Source organism: Plectrocnemia conspersa, unplaced genomic scaffold, assembly GCF_051122295.1.
Source record: "Plectrocnemia conspersa isolate PC_06_02 unplaced genomic scaffold, ASM5112229v1 ptg000006l, whole genome shotgun sequence".
In the NCBI taxonomy this organism is placed as follows: domain Eukaryota; kingdom Metazoa; phylum Arthropoda; class Insecta; order Trichoptera; family Polycentropodidae; genus Plectrocnemia; species Plectrocnemia conspersa.
In genome coordinates this window covers 22,217,501-22,238,876 of record NW_028277170.1, presented here as the reverse complement: position 1 = coordinate 22,238,876, position 21,376 = coordinate 22,217,501, and the positions used below count along the sequence as shown (strand labels likewise).

The window sequence follows — 21,376 nt, the reverse complement described above, 5'->3', positions numbered from 1 at the left end:
TCTTTAAAATTGAACTTTCACAATAATTTAAATAATAAATTAATTGACTGGTTCACGGACTGATTAATGCAGCCTGCTCAGCCGTATGCGATCCTGCTACTGGCGATTCAAAAACGCGCGCTAAACTGGTTCGTGTTTATACATTTGAGCCTAACACGGTTGTTTGAAGCGGTGCCATTTAAATATATGCTTCGACGCGTCTTTTGAGATTCATATTCAAGCATAATTTGCAGAAATAAATAATAAAAAAATGAGCTTCACTAATAATTTAAATAATAAATAAATCGTCAGGTTCATCGACTGATTAATGCTACCTACCTACACTAAACTAATTCGTGTTTATAAATTTAAGCCTAACACGGCTATTTGAAGCGATGTCATTTAAATATACGCTTCGACGCGTCCCTTGAGATTCACATTCAAGCACAATTTGCAGAAATTAATAATAAAAAAATGCACTTTCCCAATAAATTAATTTTCAGGTTCTCGAACTGATTAGTGCAACCTGCTTAATCAGTATGCGATCCTGCTACCGCTTGATTCAAAACCGTTATTGTTAATAAATTTGTACATTTAAGAAATAAATGTATTAGTGATAGACATAAGCGAAATCGATAATGATATATCAGAGATATAAGATACAGTTACAAATGGTGTACCATTTTATTGTATTAAGTAAATATATATTGAAAGCTGAATATCAACAACAAAAATTATATAATGTTATTCGTAGTAAGACTATTTTAAGCAATATACAAGATAAAAATAATTAAGCAGTATATTGGCATTTATTTTTGTCCTAGGGGGTAAGAACCTGCGGTCTTTTGAATGAAACAGATTTATTACAATTCATGAAAAGATCAATTAGCGTAAAATTAAAAAAACACCCATTATTTACATTGTACAAACAATTGTAATTATTATATAAATATATTTTACGCCAAAACAAATTAAATTGAAAAGAAACCGCAAAGTAAACAACGTGATTTACATAATTTTATTGAACAACAATGTTTATGTTAACACATTGAATACTTTGTGTATAAATCGATGTGTTCTTTCTTCTACCTTTTCAAACTATACTCCGAAACCATATTCAAAGAAGCTGTCCAGTGACAAAAAGGAATAAAAATAGGCGGGGAGACAATTAGCTCATTCGTGTCTTTTTTGTTACTTATCACCATCTATCGGCCTTCCTACGCACATCCGTCAATCATTATAAATATATAAATAAAATAAATTGAATCTTTGAGGCAAAAACTTCTATAAAATATTGATCGATTATAAATAAATAAAAAATATAGTTTCTTAAATTTTGTGGCAAATTGTGAGAATTTTTTTAGTGTTGCTAATTACTTTTGCAAGAACTCTCCTTTCTACTTCGTTATGAAGCTGACCTCCCAAAAAAATGATGCCCTCCTACTATAACAGAACTGTACAAACTTCTTAAAGCAATTTCGTGAAAAATAAAAATAAAGCGACTTATTCTATCAGGATAATGCTCCAGCAGTTGCCATGACTGAAATTCGTTGATGCGAATTTGAATGGACCCCATCCTCCCTATTCGCTGGAACTAGCTCAATCTATTTCCGAACCACAAAAACACCTGGAAAGCAACGATTCTCGTCTACAGAAGTTAAAAATATATTTTTTAAATCGGGCCGCAATATTTTCAATATATTTTCATAAATATAAATAAAAATTAAAAACAGCTTTGTGGTTTTGTTAGTATTTTTATATAAATAAAATCTGTAAATTAGTGACATTATTTTATTAATTATAAACTATTATTACAGCCTAAAATCTCTATTTTAATTATTATGCATCACAAAAATCTAGAGAAACTTTATTTGTGGAATTTCAAAATATATAAGAAATATCGATATTGATCAAATATATTGTCTAATAACCGAAAGGGTATTAGACAATATCTTTGCTATGATTAATTATGCGTAGATCTGTGAATTAGAGCTGCGGACTCAAATATACAATCAGATAGAGGTACTCCTACATCAGCATATAAAGTAAATGTTGTCAATAAACTTTCACGCATTCGTGAATAAATTGCATAAAATCAGTTATGGTAATGTATTCAATAAGATAGCACTATCCACACCGCTCGTCATCCTTTGACTCCACAATGCGATCTTCCAAGGTCGCCAGAGCGCCGACCCGATCTCCGGTGCAAATCTCTATTGCATATTTACTATAAAGTATCACACCGGAGAATTTTCCGATAGACATTTCAATGAATTTACATTGATTTTCCATCAAGTAGAGCGCTGTTCTGCATACACAGGGCATGGTGTATAAAATGTCAACGTATCACGCTACAGTAACGCAATATACCAGTATGTTTAGAGGTAGTAATTTCGCACGATTGATTGGCTCGAGATGAGCTCGAATTGAAACGGGTGCGGGGAGAGAGGGAGTGACGTCAATGCTGCACTATAATGCAATCACTGAAACATGATCTCAGCATGTGGATTATCATTGTTTTAATAAACCAGCGGTTGTTAGATTAATTGGATTTATTGATGCTTGATTCATATTATTGTAGTATTATAATAAATTTTGTCATAATCTTTGCGTATATGTTAGCCAAATGTTTAATAACAGGTTTTAGCACTATTGTATTCTTTCTTTAAAACAAGATATTTTAACTTATGAAGCCTCCTTCAAACAAACCCAAAATCACGGAGAGATCTAAACAAATATCAAACTAAAAAGAATGAATAGAAATAAAAAGAGTCGCATTGAATGGACAAAAATTGACGTAAATTTTCTCTAATTTTCTCTAATCTTCGACGGTCCAATGGCGATGAGCCATTGGACCGTCGAAGATTAGAGAAGTGTGGCTTTCTGCGATCCCTTATGCATTAATCGATTCATCAAGCACTCACAGTGGTGATCTGGGGGTGCATGACAGCTTATGGATTGGTTCTGTAAATTTCGACAAGCACACCATGAATGAAAAAATATATAAATTGGTTGTATAAAACAACTTTATTCCAACCCATTAATCAATATATATATAAGAACCGCCATGTCTGTATTTGTCCATATGCTAATGCATTTACATATAGGGCAACGATCAAAGAAACGGTGAAATTAGCCCGAAATAGATTAGAAGTTTTTGGAGGAAATTTATATTTTTTTAGGACCATTTAAATGAGCAATATTTAAAATATTTGTTCCACAAAATGAATTGTTTGTGCATTACTGTTAAATCGCATCAATTTTTACTTATTGGAGTTGATGTACCAGAGAGTCTGAAATACAGAGGCACTTCTTGATTTTCGTTCCAATAAAAAGGCACACATTAAATTTGTGAAATGTGGAAGCGAAATTTATACTCATAAATAAAGCACAGGAATCAAATCAACCCTGAAGACAAAGTGTCCAAAATGAAACGTAATGTAATTTCTCAAAAGCTTAAGGAAAGGAAGTTATAATAATACAAATATTTTTTTAATGGGTCGGATTCATCTCTGATTTCTAGGGCAAAAATTGTGATAGCTCCCATTAAAAAACGATACGATAATAAATCATAATAAATTATGTTGCACTTTGTGTTATAAATTATTCTTAGTTTACATTGAGAATTATGATCGTAAGTAGGTCGTAAAAGGATTGCATCGCTGTATCGAAAGTAGTGAAAGTTGAAAAAAGCTCAGAGTAGAAAATAACGTATGTACAAAATTAGCCACCTGTTGTTCTTCCGAGTTCGATTGAAATCACAAAAAAGGTTTAAATGTTAAATAAAACTATTACGTATACCAGAACACAAGAATATTTTATATAAAAGAGATAAGAGTTATTCTATATAATTTATTTTATCTTCAGTGATAAAGAAGTTTACGGGAATTCCTAAGCAACGATGCTGGATTCTTAATGTTTCAATTGAAACTGTCGGCGTTATCTTATGACAGGCTTTCTCTTTTTTTATGACATCCTTTTTTAAAGTCACGCCTTCCGAGAAGTGAATAAGTGCATTTGTCATAAGACAAAAATGCTTTGCCGAAACATTACAATCCTCTTTTCGCATTGTTTATAAATAGCGGACGATTTTTTACGACCCTTTTTATTACACAGAGCAAAGGACGGGGCACAATAGGGATTCGTATTTACAGTTATGCCGAAACCAATTTAGGACGCTTTGTGTACCATTTTTAAAAGAAAACTTTCATTGCCTTATCAAATATAACATCAGTTGACTAATAATTTATAAGAGAAAGATTCATTGAGATATGGTTCTTTATATACTAAAAAGTTCATTCACATACTAGTATTTTTAAACATGTCAACACGCAAAATAATTGAGATATTTTTAAATATTTGCATTGTTGCTCTCAGTGACAATGGCGCTTTTCATAGAATATGTATTAGAAGGATGGGAGCAAATGTGAAGCTAATTTACACATCAAATAATAGCATATTTGAGTTTGTTGATCTGGATGAAACTTGCTTTGCCTTTAAGGATATCGGTTGATTACATAGAGATTCTGGCAAATTTCTACCACTGCATCGACTTGATGCTGTTGCCATCGGAACAAACGCAGCTTTTGGTTTCGGCCCAAAGGAGAAAGGGAACTGAAAAGGCGGCAACGCAGCAGAGGCGAAAAGGCAAACACACCACACGCCTCGGTGGTTCAAACTTAACCTACATAGATTCGAAAAAAACGAACCAAAAGCCAGTTACTGCTGTTGCACTACGCTGTTGCGACATCAGACGCAAAACGGACAAACGTTAATGTTATGGCCAATGACGACAATCGATGGTCAAAGATTGGAATATGAGTCTATCGATGACTCACTGCTTTTTCCAGATCAGTGCAAATATTAAAAAATAAACTTTGGTACACTTAATTAAATATTAACACATTGAATACCGCGATTTATTTGCGATAATTATAACAAAAACTATTTTTTTTCAAATCTATTTTAAAATGATAAAACTATATAAAAAAATATGTGTTTAACCCTTTAAACGCCAGCGACTAGTTAAAGTTTTCTTTTCACGCGTCAGTTTAATATAAAAATTAGTTTACTGATAAATGATGATAGTACAATAAATATTCGATTTAAAAAAATAATTATTTAATATGTTCTAAAAAAATAATCAACAAGTGATTGAAAATGGATTGTGAGCCACTGAACTACTTTAAAACCCAGATATGCCCACTGTCCTATGGGTAGGTCACTAAAATCATGCAACTGTTTTTTACAATTATGACGTTTTTATTACTTTTACATGAGTCAAAACGTGATTGAACTCATAAAAAGGGTTTAATAATAACTCCTAAGCAATAAAAGCCGGAATATTGTTAAGTCTAGTGTTGTTTGTCGTCCGGTGAAGCTGTGCGGTTTTTTTTTAATTTGAAAAGAGCAAAATTTCTTGGGCATATCTGGGTTTTAAACAAATATTAACGACAAAACTTAAAATAAGTACGTAGGAAGACCGACAGGTTAAGAAGCTTATTATGCATAGAGACACATAGAGACGTAATATTAGTGACATGTTCAAAGGGCTAAATAAATACGTTACAATAAATATCCAGTTTACTGTGTTAAAATGTCTTTATGTACAAAATTTATGCTCAATATAAAATTACCCGCTTTATAGGATCGGGTTGCGGGTTCGAGCCCCGGCAATAGACTCGATTTATATTTATAAAAATTCGTAATTATTACAAACTTCACAACGAGCGTTCCCACTGTGACGGCGACGGCACGATTTTATTGCTTTTGACGTGGATTTTTGACTTCTAAGAAGGGATAATTGTTTTTTGCGCTCTCACATTAGGCAAAATTTGGTTTAGATGTATTTCATTCATAAAAAGTTATCACCTCGATGATACGATTTTATTGCTTTTGACTTGGACTGAAAATTCACTATATGGCAACACTGAGCAGCAAAGAAAACACAACTATCAGGTAAATATTATGAATAGATATTTTTAATAATTTTTAATGCATAATTAACATATTTCGCATAAAAAATTATTTTGGAAAATATGTCACAACGGTGGCTAATTATTAAATTTATTTGTAGCATTGAAAGGGTTCGTACTTATTATTATGTATTCAAGAAATTATATTATGATTGTTAAAAAATATATAAAATAGCATTTTTGTCATACGGTTTTCCAGGGTCCTGGGCACTAATTCCCAGACTAATTGTTACTAACGGTTACTGGTCACTAATTCCAAAATCTAACCCGTGGAAACGCATTGGGCTTACATCGGTCAGGTTACAGCGTAAGATTTAAAAAAATAGTAAAAATAGTGTTATATAACATAAAAATCCTAATCTTTACAAAATAATAAATTTTGTTATACTTAGAAGCATATCATTTTAAATTTACATATTTTTTGCAAATAGATATTAAACCGGATATTTTTTTATAATCTAAAGCAGTGGCGCGTAAACCATTGGGAGAAACTTTTTTAAGGTCGCGAAATTCAAATAAATATATTTGACAAAAAGTAGTAACAAGTAAAATACAATTATATTGCAATTTATATTCATTTTTGTGTCGGCAACAGGGAACAGACCCAATATACGCCAGATGGAATGCAAAGCGACGCGACGTAGATCACGTACTCTCTCAGTCTCACATCAAACAACTTTAAATAAAATATCCAAAGTATGACAGATCCGAACGTGAGTTCTTTGTGAGTGCATACCTCATAAAAATATATTTATACTCACATACATTAATAAAAACATTGTTCCAAAAAAGTTTATATTTTATATAGTTAATTGAATAAAACGCGTATTAATGCGTCGCGAAAAATAGTTGCACCACTAAAGCGCTTTTAAATGAATTCAATACGTACTGTGCAATGATTCAACAAGAATAATAAAAATAAAATTGTATTATTAAAATTTATATTCATTTCTGTGACGGTAGCAAACAGCCATGCTACGTGACGCAGATCGCGTACTGTCTCAGTCTCTCCTCGAACATGAATTGATTTAGAGGGTGAGCGCGTACCTCACATTGAATTCATATAATTAAAATAACATTAAATAAATATTTATACCAAAGTGAATTTATTTTAATCAGATAGCTAAGCATAAAAACGTCTATCCAAGGATCGCGATAAAAATTCAGAAATAAAAATAGTTTGCGCACCGCTGATTTAAAGCGCTTTAAATGAATTCAATACATCATCATCTATAAATATGATTTTAAGCATATTTCGTCAAACCAAAATGTACGATACATAGTGTTATTAATTTATTAAAATACATACGATTATGTACATCTAACGCAAACTGTCCTACTTTGACCCCTCGTATAATAAATTACCATATGTTCAAACTACGAGTTCTTTATTTTTAATTTGTTAGAAATCTTATAGGCGATTTGATTTAAAGGATGCTGAAACAACTGGCTGTGTATTATAATTAATGGTTATAACCGATAACAGCAAGATTTATGTATCTGATATATTTACAAAAATATATATTAGTATAAAAATATTTTCTGACATTTTCATTGTCGCGATATTCTTTCAAAATGATTCACTAAAAATATATATATATAAAATATTAATAAAATTAAAAATATACGACCGACGTGTAGAGTATATATGATAAAGTAGGGCAGGAGTTTATCGCCGAATTACAAAATAATAACAAAAACTGGAGCACCGACGAGAAGAGATATTATCATAATTTTACATCATAAGAAAAGTATTCATTGAACAGTTTGAGAATGTGCGGTAATGCAACGGCTCACACAAGCACTGGGGCGATTATATTACCCAACGAGTAAACACAGTACAGCGTATAAGGCGCGAGTACAGTAAAAAACAATAAAAATAATCCACATTTTAGCATGAAAATACAAATCATAATAATCAGTAAATATGTAATAAACGACACAAACATGATGACATAATAACACAAAAAGAATAACGCGCTATATATACATATATCAGGAATCGATTTAAATCACATAAATTAATATGTAAAATCGCAATTGATTATACATATGTAATAATCATAACAACGCAGAGCATCGCAGAGCAATTACTTTTTTTTTTTATATAGTGTAATTAGATTTCGCAACAGCGACGGTTTGGGCCATTCATTTTCTTTATTTTTGTAATTAATGTTAGTTTGTTTTGACTCGGGTGAGAAATGATAATAAAATACTATTGAGTTTCAGTGTCAATTTTCAACATATTCTTCGCTATTTCGATGCGATTTTATTGTATTTTCCGACTAGCGTTTTCCGACTAGCGGCGGCGGAAAACGCTCAGAATTCCGTCGCGCAATATCTGCGACCTATTTTCTTACCATACATACAGACAAACACACTCGCAATTTTGAAATTATTCAACACACGCGTACACTTTGCGCCGCAGTTGCAAATCAAGAGCGATTCTATTTCAAATTAAAATAAAAACCACATTGGCCCAAACACGTCCGCTTCTACAACATTTCACGCTTCGACCTATTTGATTAAGATATCAATGAAACCTGATTTTTATAGAATTCCAGCGTCGGTTTGGACCCTCGCTCGAATTTGCAACTGCTATAGATATTTCATAAATACTAGTAACAGGAATCGCTGGAAGTGTCCATGTTTATTGAACTCAATTAGGGGATATTATGAGTCGCATTTTATTTTACAACTACAGTTAACAGTAAAAATATATGTACATATCGCACAGTGTAAGTGCAAAAATATAAAAAATATATTTCCAATGTGCTTGATTAGATAAAATAAAAACATTTTTCATCATAAATATTTTACTAAAAAATAAAACCAACCATAAAAATTAAAAGTCAGTGTATATAAAGTGTAAATACCTGATTATTTTATGCTCAGAATTTTAGAAATAAAAAAGCACAATATATTTTCAATGTACAATATATATTTCATTTACATTTATGGACGAATATGATGGAAAATATTAAAACCATTCAAGACACATTGAAATCAAATGTTTTAAATTTTTGCACAAGATGAGTATAAATATAAATATATTATATTTATATATTACATAAAAAAAAATCATATTTCAAAAATATTTTTTGAGATCAAAAAAGTTTCAACGGTAAAAAAAATATGAATGATATACAGTGTAAAATATATGGTAGTATTTATTCATAAATACAACAATTAAAATGTGCTTATGTACTTGCCTTTGTGTCGCAATAGTATTAGAACACAATGAAACTCTCAAAATTGACTATCAAAGCATTTTCGAAAACTTGAGATTTCAAAAATAGTTCACCTAACTCATACATATCGTTTGCACAAAAATTAGGTACAGGTCGATTTTATGCCGGCCAGCGCCACGCTTGCATATACGTACTTAAGTAATTGGGCGTACAGGTAAAAGTCGTTTTAACACTCGAATAACGTGTATTTTTTCTCCGCAGTAATTAAAAAATAGCAATATTTTGACTTGTATCGGTCCATTGTAGTCCAGTGTTGCCATTTTGAATGAATATATTTAATTATCATTAAATATAATAATAAATAAAAATATATTTCTTCCATATTATATGATGTAAATTATATTTTGGCAGAATTAACTTTTTAAGTTTAAATTATATATATATGAAACAAATATTATATTAACTACTAAAAAAAAATATTAAATTTTTATTGATATTAATTCAAGAAAAGCTTTATTATTTTTTATTTGATTATATTATAGAGATATTTATACGTTAATTTTATTTATTAAGAAAATATGTCCAAAAGTTTTGGACATAAGAGCTGCCGATAAAAATCAGATACGCGTGGACAAAGGACTCAAAGGGTTAAAATTATTACCAGTGTTTTTAATCTGTGGGTCGCATAAGATAATTGTTCTATTTCTAGCTCACTCAATATCGCTCAAAGCTCACTCGATATCGCTCGTTCGCACTTTTATACATATACGTTTTAAAATTTAAACAAGGTAATTGCGAACGAGCTGGTTGGAACAGTGAACACACCATAAATATTTTTCTGCAACGTATCTATTTAAAAATGTCATTTGTACTTGTATAAGTTTAATTTATCGTGAAATATCAACTTAAGTTCATCTAAATTAAGTAATCAACTGCCATTTTTTTAAATTTCCTAATTATAAATAATTGTTTATTTAAATTATTTAATAATTTAAAATTATATGGATTTAAATTAATAATTAAAATTTAACTTTATAAGAAATTATAATTGAGAAGATTTAAAAAATTAATAAAATTAATATTTTTTTAGAATAAATGTCAGCCCCAATAATAAGAAAATACCAAAAAAATATTAATTACTTTATTTAAACCAAAATTTGCTACTTGTTTATTATCACGGTGCCACACTCAAATTTGACAGTTGCGAAACGTTCATTTTCTGTTTAAACCATGAACAGAAAATTAACACCATGATAATTAGCAAGCACCAAACAAAATCAATGCATTTCGTCAATTAATCCAGAAAACCAGCATGTTTTTACTTTATTTATATTGAATTAAAAACTAATTAGTTTCTTTACAAATATTTTTTTAATCTGTAAATAAAACAATTCTTTGATTTTAATTTTGATCTTGTGCAAAACACAGATTAATAATCACTGATAAAATAATTTTAACATAAATACCAATACAAGTCGAAACATTTGATTGTTTTTATGATTTTAATTCAAATGCAAAGTTCTCGCAGTTTCACACATCACGCAATGAATAAATGATTCGAGTGCTAAGATGATTTTTTTGCGCATGCGTCGAATTGCTTCGTGTGCAAGCGCGGCGGTGGCCGGCATAAAATCGACCTGTACCAAAAATTGTGTCACACACGCATCAATGCATTGTATATTGCATCAGATAAGTTTTCATCAAAATTTAAAAATGTAATATAAATATTATATTCTCAACACACACACACATGCACACTTCCAATGCCTTTACATACTTCAATCGCGATGATTGGCCAAAACCGACGCTGGATCGAAGGTATCGTAGTGCGTTCGCCACCCGAGATGGATAGAGGAGCACCATCGCAGTCGAAGCGTGAAACCAAACTCACCTTGAGATCCTTGAAGAAGACGGTGTTTCTCGCCCAGTCGACTAGCGCGAACAACTTTTGATCCAACACTTTGCTCAACAGTTCTAGATCGTCGACGACGCACTGATTGTATGTAAGGTTCTGCAGCAGATCGAACAACAAGGTCTGCCATTCTCTGTCTTCAGATGGCAACTGAACGACGTATACTCTGATTATGGGCGACAGCCGGAGGGTCTCCGTGGTGGAGCCCGCCTCGGCCGTGGTGGTGGTGGATGCGCTGCCGTCGAAGTTGAACGATTCCGGACTGACGGAATGCGGCGAGCGGGTGGTGGAGTTGGGACCGTAGCAGCTCTTGTCCATCTGGGGCACCGAGGGGTTCTGCAGCACTGGCAGGTTCTGGAGGGACGCGTGCGACGCCTGGCCCAGCGCCACGGTGGCCGGACTCGGGGACGAATCCGGGGAGCTCGTGAGGGACGACACTTGTGGTATTTGTATCTCTTGCTTGATCGGCATGGACGGGTATGCAGAGCCAGAGCAGTATCCGCCCAACACCAGCGAGCCGTCGTTGCCGAGGGAGTTGCGCAACGATTGGGAGGCCATCTGCCTTTGCCTCATCAGCTGCAGTTTGCGCGCCCTATCCCTCTTATACATAGGACCAAATTTGTTGCGACCGCCTCTCATTCTGTCCGCTCGAACGGCTGCAAAGAAAAAAATACATATTAATTTTATTTTTTTAATACAAGCAAGAATCATATCATTAAATATTTTTAAGAAATCCGATCTCGTTCTCAAGCGTCGACGTCCTGACCGCGGCGGGTAAGAATAAAGGGCGCGATCGCGACATTGGCCTTTAGCCACTTCAAAAAGTCGAGCCGATAATTCAATGAATTGTAACGCAACGTACTCCTTCTTGTAGAGGTCTCAAAAATTCTCTTCAACTAGAAAAACTTTGCTTAACTTGTATTCCAGACAATAGAGCATATTCGAAGACGCTACAAATTACCGTATCGCACAGAACGCGAATCATAAATTATTCAAGTGACACGCGCTCCGCATAGCGAAGCTGAGCAACCTTGACGCCTTATTGCAAATTTTGGCAATGTGCAAAATCTGCATCTTTGCTCCAACGTCACTCCCAAATAATCGACGAAAAATGTGGGATTTGTTATTTTTTTTATAGAAGCTATTGAACGTCTACTTGCTTATTTTCATTGCAGTGTTGTGTTTCACTACAGGATTCACAGAATTAAATGATCAGTTATAACAAAAATAGGGAATTTTCTGCGCTTTTACAGAAAGTTGATTCAACCTGCTGATTCAATGATCATAATTGTCATCAATACATTGATGTTTTTTAGATCTTCAGATCTTCCTCCTGTTCATATTAATGAATTAAACTAAAAATTATTACAAGGCTTTTGCAAAATTATTGACTGTAAAAAATAAAATAAAAGTCCATGCATATAAAGTAATAGCATATTGTTGACTCGTTACTTGACCAGTTCGGAGAAAGATTTAATCAATTTAGGAGCCAGAACAGACAATAAAAATAATTAAGTATCCGGATGTAATTAATTAGTTTCCAATGATTTGGAGATGAAATTTGCAGAATTTCAAGACAAGAGTTTGTCGACTTGATGTCCAAACTTACAAATCTAGGGAAAAAATCGGGAGAACGGTGGTTATGTGTTGTTCAATTAGCATACGGATGCTGTTCGTAGAAAACTGATCAAACTCAAAAAATAACAGAGGACTCGTAGGACCCATAATACTTGATATGCGGTTTCAACAAACGGAAGGTACTTTTATTCTGAGTTACTAATTGCCACGTGTATGTCGTTCTTAAAGAGCAAAAAGAGCAGAAGAGACAGATTGAATCCTTGTGGTGGTAATCCAGAATGAGCGAAATAATCATTGGAGCGACCACTTGCCTTATTACGATTTGGCAATGTGCACATAAGACATAAATTTAGATTTTGAACATAAAAATAAGCAAACATTTAATGTTTTTGGAGTTAAAGTCGCTTAACCTTTTTAGTGCCAATCGAAATTAGGCGGTATATGCTAAAAATGCCAAGCATTTTTTTGACACATTTAACTAATTTTGGCAACAAATTAAATCAACTTCAGGACAGAAAAAAATCATTGATTTTATAAATATATTCAAGAAAAATATTTCTGAAATTTATATATTATTCAATAATGAAAAAAAAATTATAATTTAAAAAAAAAATAATATGAAACTAGATGACACCCGCGTATAAGCGGCATTCATGTCGTCGTTCGTATGCAGACACCGGCGTCCTTGCGACATTCAAACAGATTCAACCTTCACAATAGCATTTTATCGCACAATTCGTTCCTCAACATTGAGAATTGAGTGAATCTACATCGATGCAGGTAGCTGGTTAGAAATTGATTCAATCTATTGATCAAGAATAAGATCACACGATGGCAAAATATACAGGAGCGATACGAATCCTACAATTGAGATAAATGCAGCACTGATAATTTTTCACAAATATAGTACGTGAGATTATGCACATGATGTCATGATTACATTGTGCTAATCGAGCTTCGAATGGAAAGAAAGTAACTAAGGCACGATCGGTTTACATAAGCTTTGTTATTCACGTGAGTTTTTTAAATGCACATTGTGGCAATGGCCTAGATTTAAGAGAATAAGTACGAACGTGGAATAACTCAAAGGGGCATGTCAAGGACACGTGAGATACATAGCTACTTATCATTTAACTATAACACTTTTCAAGGGCATTTTAAAGCTCATTTTGGTGCCCGGGCAATAATCAAATTCGGCGTGCGAATTATGGTAGCAATAGGCACGCGGCAACTTTCCTTTGTCCTTGGTAGTGGATTGCATAATGTAGTCGGCATGCGGTCTTGTAATCCAACAACCCAATTCAGCATTTACAATGAGTACACCATCGGTACTGTACAGTAAAAATCGCGATCGATTTATAAATAAATCGGGGAGCAAAGCGCAGCATCGGAGCAAAGTTCCGGTTGAGACATGCGCTGCGGAGATGGTTTTTTAATTGTGTCGATATTGGGAAGCTCTGGATTTATATCTGAATACCCAATACAGGACATCTGAAACTAGTTATAAAATTATGTAGTACAGGAAATGCTACCTGTCACTCTCAACTGATTAGGTTCGAAAGATGGCAGGCATCATTGCGAATATTCCGATTTCGCCATTCCAAACTCTCGAGATGCTCGCTCGACCTTTTCGTTCGTTGGCGTGACAGTTGAAAAGTCAACCATCGAGCGACCTAAATAAAATGACGTGCACAAAAAGAGATTCGCTTGAACGAACAGTTGTCTTGCGACACCAACAGCGTTCTGGGAAACCGAGAGCGAAACTCTTTCGGGTAACCGCGGCTGGCTCCGAAACAATAAAAAAATGTGCGATCGTAACGACTGAAGTTTGAGAAACGCCGATAAGATTTCACATTACGATTTAACGAGCGTTGGTAATCGACCAGCTCGGTTGAACAACATTGACATACAACGACTGTTCATTGAGAATCATAAAACATGCTCCTCATTATAGTTACAAAATTATTATTGCGACCCAATATCTTTGAAAAGTACTCTTGTTATCAATAAAAATCACCGTCACAGATTCAAAGCAATTTTTAGATACATTCACCTGAAATTGAAAGGTGCAATCATATACCCTCATCAAATTATCTAAAAAGATAATATGCTTCAACTGTAAGCTTCTTTCCCGACCCTTAATCAACTTATTTAAGATAAAATCATTAATTCAGCTGACTTTGACATAAAAAATATCACTAGATGTTTAGAAATACTAAAAATAGAATTCGATCGATATTCTCTGGAATGGGGTGTAATTTATTTATTATTTTTAAGTATAAAAATAATAAAATGTAATATACAGTCAGTTCTCGAGTTACGACGGGGTTCCGTTCCACCACCTTGGTCGTAACTCGAAAAGGTCGTAAGTCGAAAATCATACAAAAAATAATTAAAAACAATGCATACATGCGAAATACAAAAACCACTTTTATTGCTGACTTCAAGTTGTTAACTAAATACTTTTTAGCAAATATCTACATAAATAATTTATTTATAAGAATTGATCTAGAGTATTTTTATCATCTGTGCTACTGATATCCATTGTTAATTCTTGAGATTTTTCAACGAGTGCAGTGATAGTGCTTGTTTTTCTTAAAAAAACGTCTAGGTTTGTTTGTACAGTTTGTTGTTTCTTTTCTCTATAAATTTCATAATAACACGCAAGTGCTTGCTGAATAAAGCCGTGTACCCTCAAAGATCTATCGATGTTTTTGTCCATATTTTCAAAATTTTTAATAGCATCATTGATTTGGCTAAAAGCCGCAGCCATGTCTTTTAACACAACTTTTTTTGGCGGTTCTTCGAGTTCATCTAATTCTTTTAGCTCTATTACACTTTTTCTGCAACTCGTTGTTCCTCAATCTCAATCAAATCTTGGTTTGTGAGTTCCTCAACATCATTTTCCAAAAGATGAATTACATCTTCAGTATCAACTTTCAGATTAAGTTGTTGAGCACATTTTACAATAATATTTGCTATCTCATCTATTTCCCCTTTTTTATTAAAATACATATTGTCATTATATATTTTTAAGAGTTTGTTCCATATGCCGTTCATACAATTCGTCGTTACTTTGGACCATCCTTTTGAGATATTGTTTATTGCATGAAAGATGTTGTAATTTTTCTAAAATTCTCTCAATGTCTGATGTTTGTCTGTTCCTGCAATTGCTTGGGCAAAAGTGATTCTTAAATAATGGGCTTTGAAGTAAGCAATACCCCCTTGATCCATCGGCTGTAGAATGCTGGTGGTGTTTGGAGGTAAATAAACCACTTTTATACTTGGATGTAATTCCCCTAAGTGGAGGATGGCCTGGAGAATTGTCAAGAATCAATAAAATTTTAAAGGCTATGTCGTTTTCATCACAGTTCTTCTTTACTTCTGGAATTAAACAGTTATCAAACCAGTCTTGAAATTATGTATATGACATGTAAAAAAAATTTTTTACAATTTTTTTTTCGTCGTAGCTCCGAATTAGCGTCGTAGCTCCGTAGCTCGTAACTCGAGAACTGCCTGTATTCTTAAACCAAGCACTGATAATACTTCATTACTCTCGATTATCTTTTTAAAATCAATTAATTTTACTATATACATAATTCTACATACTGTTTAATTTCTGAATTAAGCATCTGAGCCAAAATCAAAAGCTTGAGCAATTGAGCAACATTTAATAAAATAGCTGAACAAATATATTTTTATTCTAAGGCTTTTTCATTTAAATCAGTGATGCGATGCATACGATTGTAAAATGTGAATTTCAAAACACAAACTGATGATTAGGAATTGCTTTTATCTTCTCTATTATACGTTTCATTCTTTTAAACAGGAGTTTTTCGTATACTTTAGATAGTATTGGTAGCAATGATATGTCTGTATGATTTTACTTTGTTCAATAGTTTTCCTGGCTTGGAAATCATTATTACTTCTGCTATCTTCCAGGCACTGGGCACGTGTTAATTAAATATGATTTGCCTTTTATGGATGCTTTTCTGGGAGCTTTATATGAATTAATATTAGTTAGCTACTTCTGTTGCTACATATTTTATTTCTTGGTTTTATATTTCGTTTTCTGTGTCATTGTACTGTATTTTAAATTCATTGGGTTTGAAGATTGCTTTTCATAAAAAATATTCTATACATTTATCTGGTATGTAATTATTTATTGAATTAATTGTTTGATCTTCTCATTGTCCTTTTCCTTTCATTTATTTATATTATGTATCTATTGCTTACAATTAGTTCTTTAGCTGTTCCAAGCTGTTTTATGTATGTCCTAAAAGTAGTATTCAGCTTTTTCCTCAAGCTAATGCTGATAGTAAAACATAATAATCCGAGCTATCAATTTATATGATTTTAAAATGTATGTAATATATTTACAACACAGATTATCAATTTTATTCATTAACTATATCTATGTTTGGAAGAATCTTTTTCCATGATTGTGCTATTCTCTATGTTGCATTTTTATGAGACATTGATCAAACCATTATCTCCTTCAGCAAGTTTTAAAAAGATCATATAACACCTTGATCCATGGGTCGAATTTAACTCGTAACATTAGATTCGTATTCAATTTGCATTTGGATGAACAGAAGCAATATCTATTAACCCTTTCACTGCGAATGCTTTCTATAGGTGCCAACAAGAAAATCGCCAGTACTCATAAATCACTTGAATTTGTTGAGCCATATTAACAAGTTTCTGAATGGCGCAAAAATATCAGCCGGGTTAACTCTTTACTTTTAAAAAATCTCTCACTTTTTCCATCCATGTTTTTTTGCTTTTCAATTACCAAAAGTTTCATTGGATGAGTTCCAGATGCATTTGAAATTAAATATATTTCAAGGACAGATAATCGAGAGTAGCCTATAGCTAATCTAATATAAAACAAAGATTTGACGAGCTTGCGAAACTCTTAAAATATTCCGAGTTAGATCAAAAGAACAATTTCTTAAATTCAAAAGATATTTTTTTTAAAGGAGTATTATTTTGAGTAAATGATGCTATTTAGTTACGGGATATTTTTTGTTTCGATATTTTCAATTCTAAATCAACAATGGCAGTGGAGATAAAATAATCTAAGTAACTTTATGAGTTTCAACTTGGTCGTAGTAGTTAAAACCATCTGTAAAGTAATGGTCAGGATGCCATTAAATTTAGAAAGTGTCAAACGTAGTTCATTAAATATCGTTCCAGGAATTTTGACATAGAATATATACGTATGGGCGTCTTGTTAGTGAGGATATTAGGGTTGCCACAGACATATTTAGATAAACGATACTAGAACAGAAAGATTTATTTTTGAGTCGAATTGTCACTGAAGTTGAGAAGTGACGCGATGTAAAAAAGCATGGATGCCAATCAAACCCTAATTCAAACCCCGAGAACAGGATTGTGCCCTCATATGTATTTGGTGGCATATGAAGGGCATAATTGGATTATAGTCAGATAATTACGACAGACACATAATTAGACAGACTTATAAATTAAAGAAAGGTACTTTTACGCTCGCTATCAGGGCCGCCGAGAGATTGATGAAAACAATAATTCCGGGCCTCATAACAAAAATGGCATTTCATATATTTTTAAAATCGTAATATAATTAGTTAACCTTTTCTATACAACAAATAAATATAAAAATTAGCCACCGTTGCGATATATTTTCTGAAATCATATTTTATGCAAAATATTTTAATTAGGCATTAAAAATTATTAAAAAATATCTACTCATAATGCTGCTCAGTGTTGCCATATAGGGAATTTCCAGTCCAGGTCAAAAGCAATAAAATTCTAAAAATATATTAAATATTAAAAAATAATAATTTTAATATTTTAACTCATTTAACCCGCACTTTGAAGAACGCGAAGACTTATGGAACAAACTGATATAGTCAAGAGTCAAAACAGATTTTAAATAGAACGTGTTAACTCACATCTTCTATTCGTTTTTGAGCAATGCGAGTGGATTAATTTGAAATAATCACAAAATTTATTCGCGCTTATTACAATTTATTTTCGACATAAATGTAGGTTAACGCGTTCTTGCCAATTGTATTAAATGATGGATATTATAAGATAAATGTTTCAACTTTGAAAAACAAAGAGTGATCATTTATATTTATAACGAACTCAGCACTAAAACATATCAAATCGAATAGCAAATATACTAACTAGTTAATGTCGCATATGTGACCTAGTACAGCATTTTCCGATCGGGTAATAAAACAATTTTCCAATTTATGACGTGAATCAGTAATCGGTTCAGATGCAATTACTATACAACACTGATTTTACTACTCGATGTGCGCAAAATTGATACCAATAGGATAATGCGCCTGCGGAAGAGAAAAACAATGAAAATCAATCGAGATGATCGTGATCCAAGTGGCGGTAAGGTGCACTCGCGATAATTGCATTAAAGAATTGGTTCTGTTCGTTGTATCTATTGAGGAAACGAGCACGTAGTCCAGTTCGTGCGACGGGTGCATCAATCGAATCTCCCCCTGCAGATAAAGTTTACTCCGAAATGTCATCAGTTGTAATGTAATATGAATATAGTGCAACACCGTTGATAAAATGTTGACCCACTTCTGAAAAGTGTTGGTTTTGAACGCGAGTTTATTCTGGTGAATGCAGTCGGCGGCTAAGATTTCATAATAATTGAGATCAGCATCTTGTACTTATTCCAGTTCCTTTAATTTTACAACAATAACACATATGCTATAATTAAAATGCCACATAGCATATTTCTAAATCATTCAGGTCCTTCGAATGCAGGCGGATTGAGCCAATGCATTTTCGTAAAAATCAGTTCATCTACATGAATAAAAAAATGAAACGTATCATTGCTACTTCCACTAACACGAGTCTTCATATGATTAATAATTGGTACTGTGATTAATAGGTTCTAAAATAAAATTTAAAAAAAAATGTAGCTAATGAAATGATCGGGCAATAGATGATATAGTTTGAAACACATATGCATCGCTCTAGATTTCTGCGAATAAGACTTCTAGAATGATCGATGTGTGCAGCAGCACAGTTGAGGTGTCGCGGGTCATTCTGAGAGGCCTCTCAGCATTACAATAATTACTGCAGACACACGTTTTGTCACGACACAAACAAATTATATTTATATATATATATATATTTTCTGACAACCAAGGACGCGCCTATTGCATGCAGATGTCACGCCGGTGGTCGACGGATTGATTGTTGGTGTTCGAGGGTAATAGTTTAAATAGTTATAAACACGTTTTTACGATCGTTTAACGAGAAAAGTATATCCGTATCAAACGTTAACTCCCGATACATTCTAACCAGGACAACGTTAATTTAAGCATTTTATCGTCGTTCGAAGAACCGTGGCAAATAACCAAGCTCTCAGTCATGTATGAGTAGAAAACCATAAACTCGAAATATCTGCAAGTTTGCCATTTACGACAACGACGAAATGCTTTGATGTTTTCGACGGATATTCGAGCGACCGTCTATCTTTATTTTATTAGTGTCATCATCCTTTTCAGATGGTAGACGTTCTACAATGTAAAAAGCAGTTACAAAGTAAGTTTGTTGAAGAATGGATGACAACCTTGTGTTTCTCTATTGCCATCTAAGATAATAATAACGTACAGTATATACCACACAAATCACTAATTCTGATCTTCCAGATACTACATAAATCATTTATCACTCAAAATGTTTTGAACCATAGCCTAGACTATTTATCGAACATTATACACAGTATACCGGGTTAATGCTGGGAAGGGAGTACACGGATAATCGTAAATATCAATTTTTATTTAATTTTAAAACATGTATAAAGATATTAGCCCATAATTTTTCACTTTAAAAATGCAATAAAAAATTACAGATCGTATGATGATGAATGCTTATTTCACTTAAAGAACACAATTGGGAAAATCGTGTTTTAAAAATTACGCCATCTAAATATCACACAATCATCGAATCTGATTTTGAAACACTATTTATTAATTTATTTAGCTTATATAGCTATATACACATTCACTATGACACAAAGCTCGTAGAATGTTGGCTATTTGTTGACGAATATTGGCCTCAAGTTTGTTATTGTAGCTGGTTTATTCAAGCAAAAACGCGATTATTGAGATAACCCCATAAAAAAAACAAGAGGTGGCAAATTTGGGTGGAATGACACATCTGCGCAAGAAACATTTCCATCGCCACCGATATAGTCGCATTTGACGTATAGAAGGTTGGCCAAACAATCATATAAGAATCGTTGTTTTTGTAAAACTTTTGTTCCCCCGTGAAGCGATCCATTGCGACTAAATTATCAATCTGTGATTCTCGCTTGCTTTTTAGAATCTCTCAATACTTTTAGAATATCAGTACGAATTTATCGAGTCAATGGAAAAACTTAAACCTAAATTAAAGCACTACAAACTTTATCAAAAGCTTTTTTTTTAATTATTGTAGTTGACATCTACATATGATCCAATTCGAATTTCATATGTTGGCAGCTATGTAAATCAGATAGCTGTCAATAATCACGCGTGTTCAAAGTCTCAAATGTTAGTTTGCAACATAATATTTATATAATGGATTGAAATAACAATTCTGTACGAACTGTGTATCGAAATTTACGGGAAGACTATGATATATTTAATCGTCCTACTGAGCCATATTTGAAGAGACTGGAAGCGTTGAAGATAGGGTAAAGCCTGTGAAATCAGTCTTCGCCGCTTTTATGATCT

General features: G+C 32.8%; 1 protein-coding gene across 3 annotated transcripts in view; it reads right to left on the bottom strand.

Annotated features, from left to right (window-relative positions):
• ftz-f1 (ftz transcription factor 1) overlaps positions 1-21,376 on the bottom strand; it is a 204,632-nt gene that overhangs the window by 20,829 nt on the left and 162,427 nt on the right. For all 3 annotated transcript variants that reach the window (XM_088187490.1, XM_088187491.1, XM_088187489.1), the window contains one exon: positions 11,037-11,713. In XM_088187490.1, the coding sequence (XP_088043616.1) occupies positions 11,037-11,713 (677 nt within the window). The remainder of the gene's footprint in view (positions 1-11,036; positions 11,714-21,376) is intronic.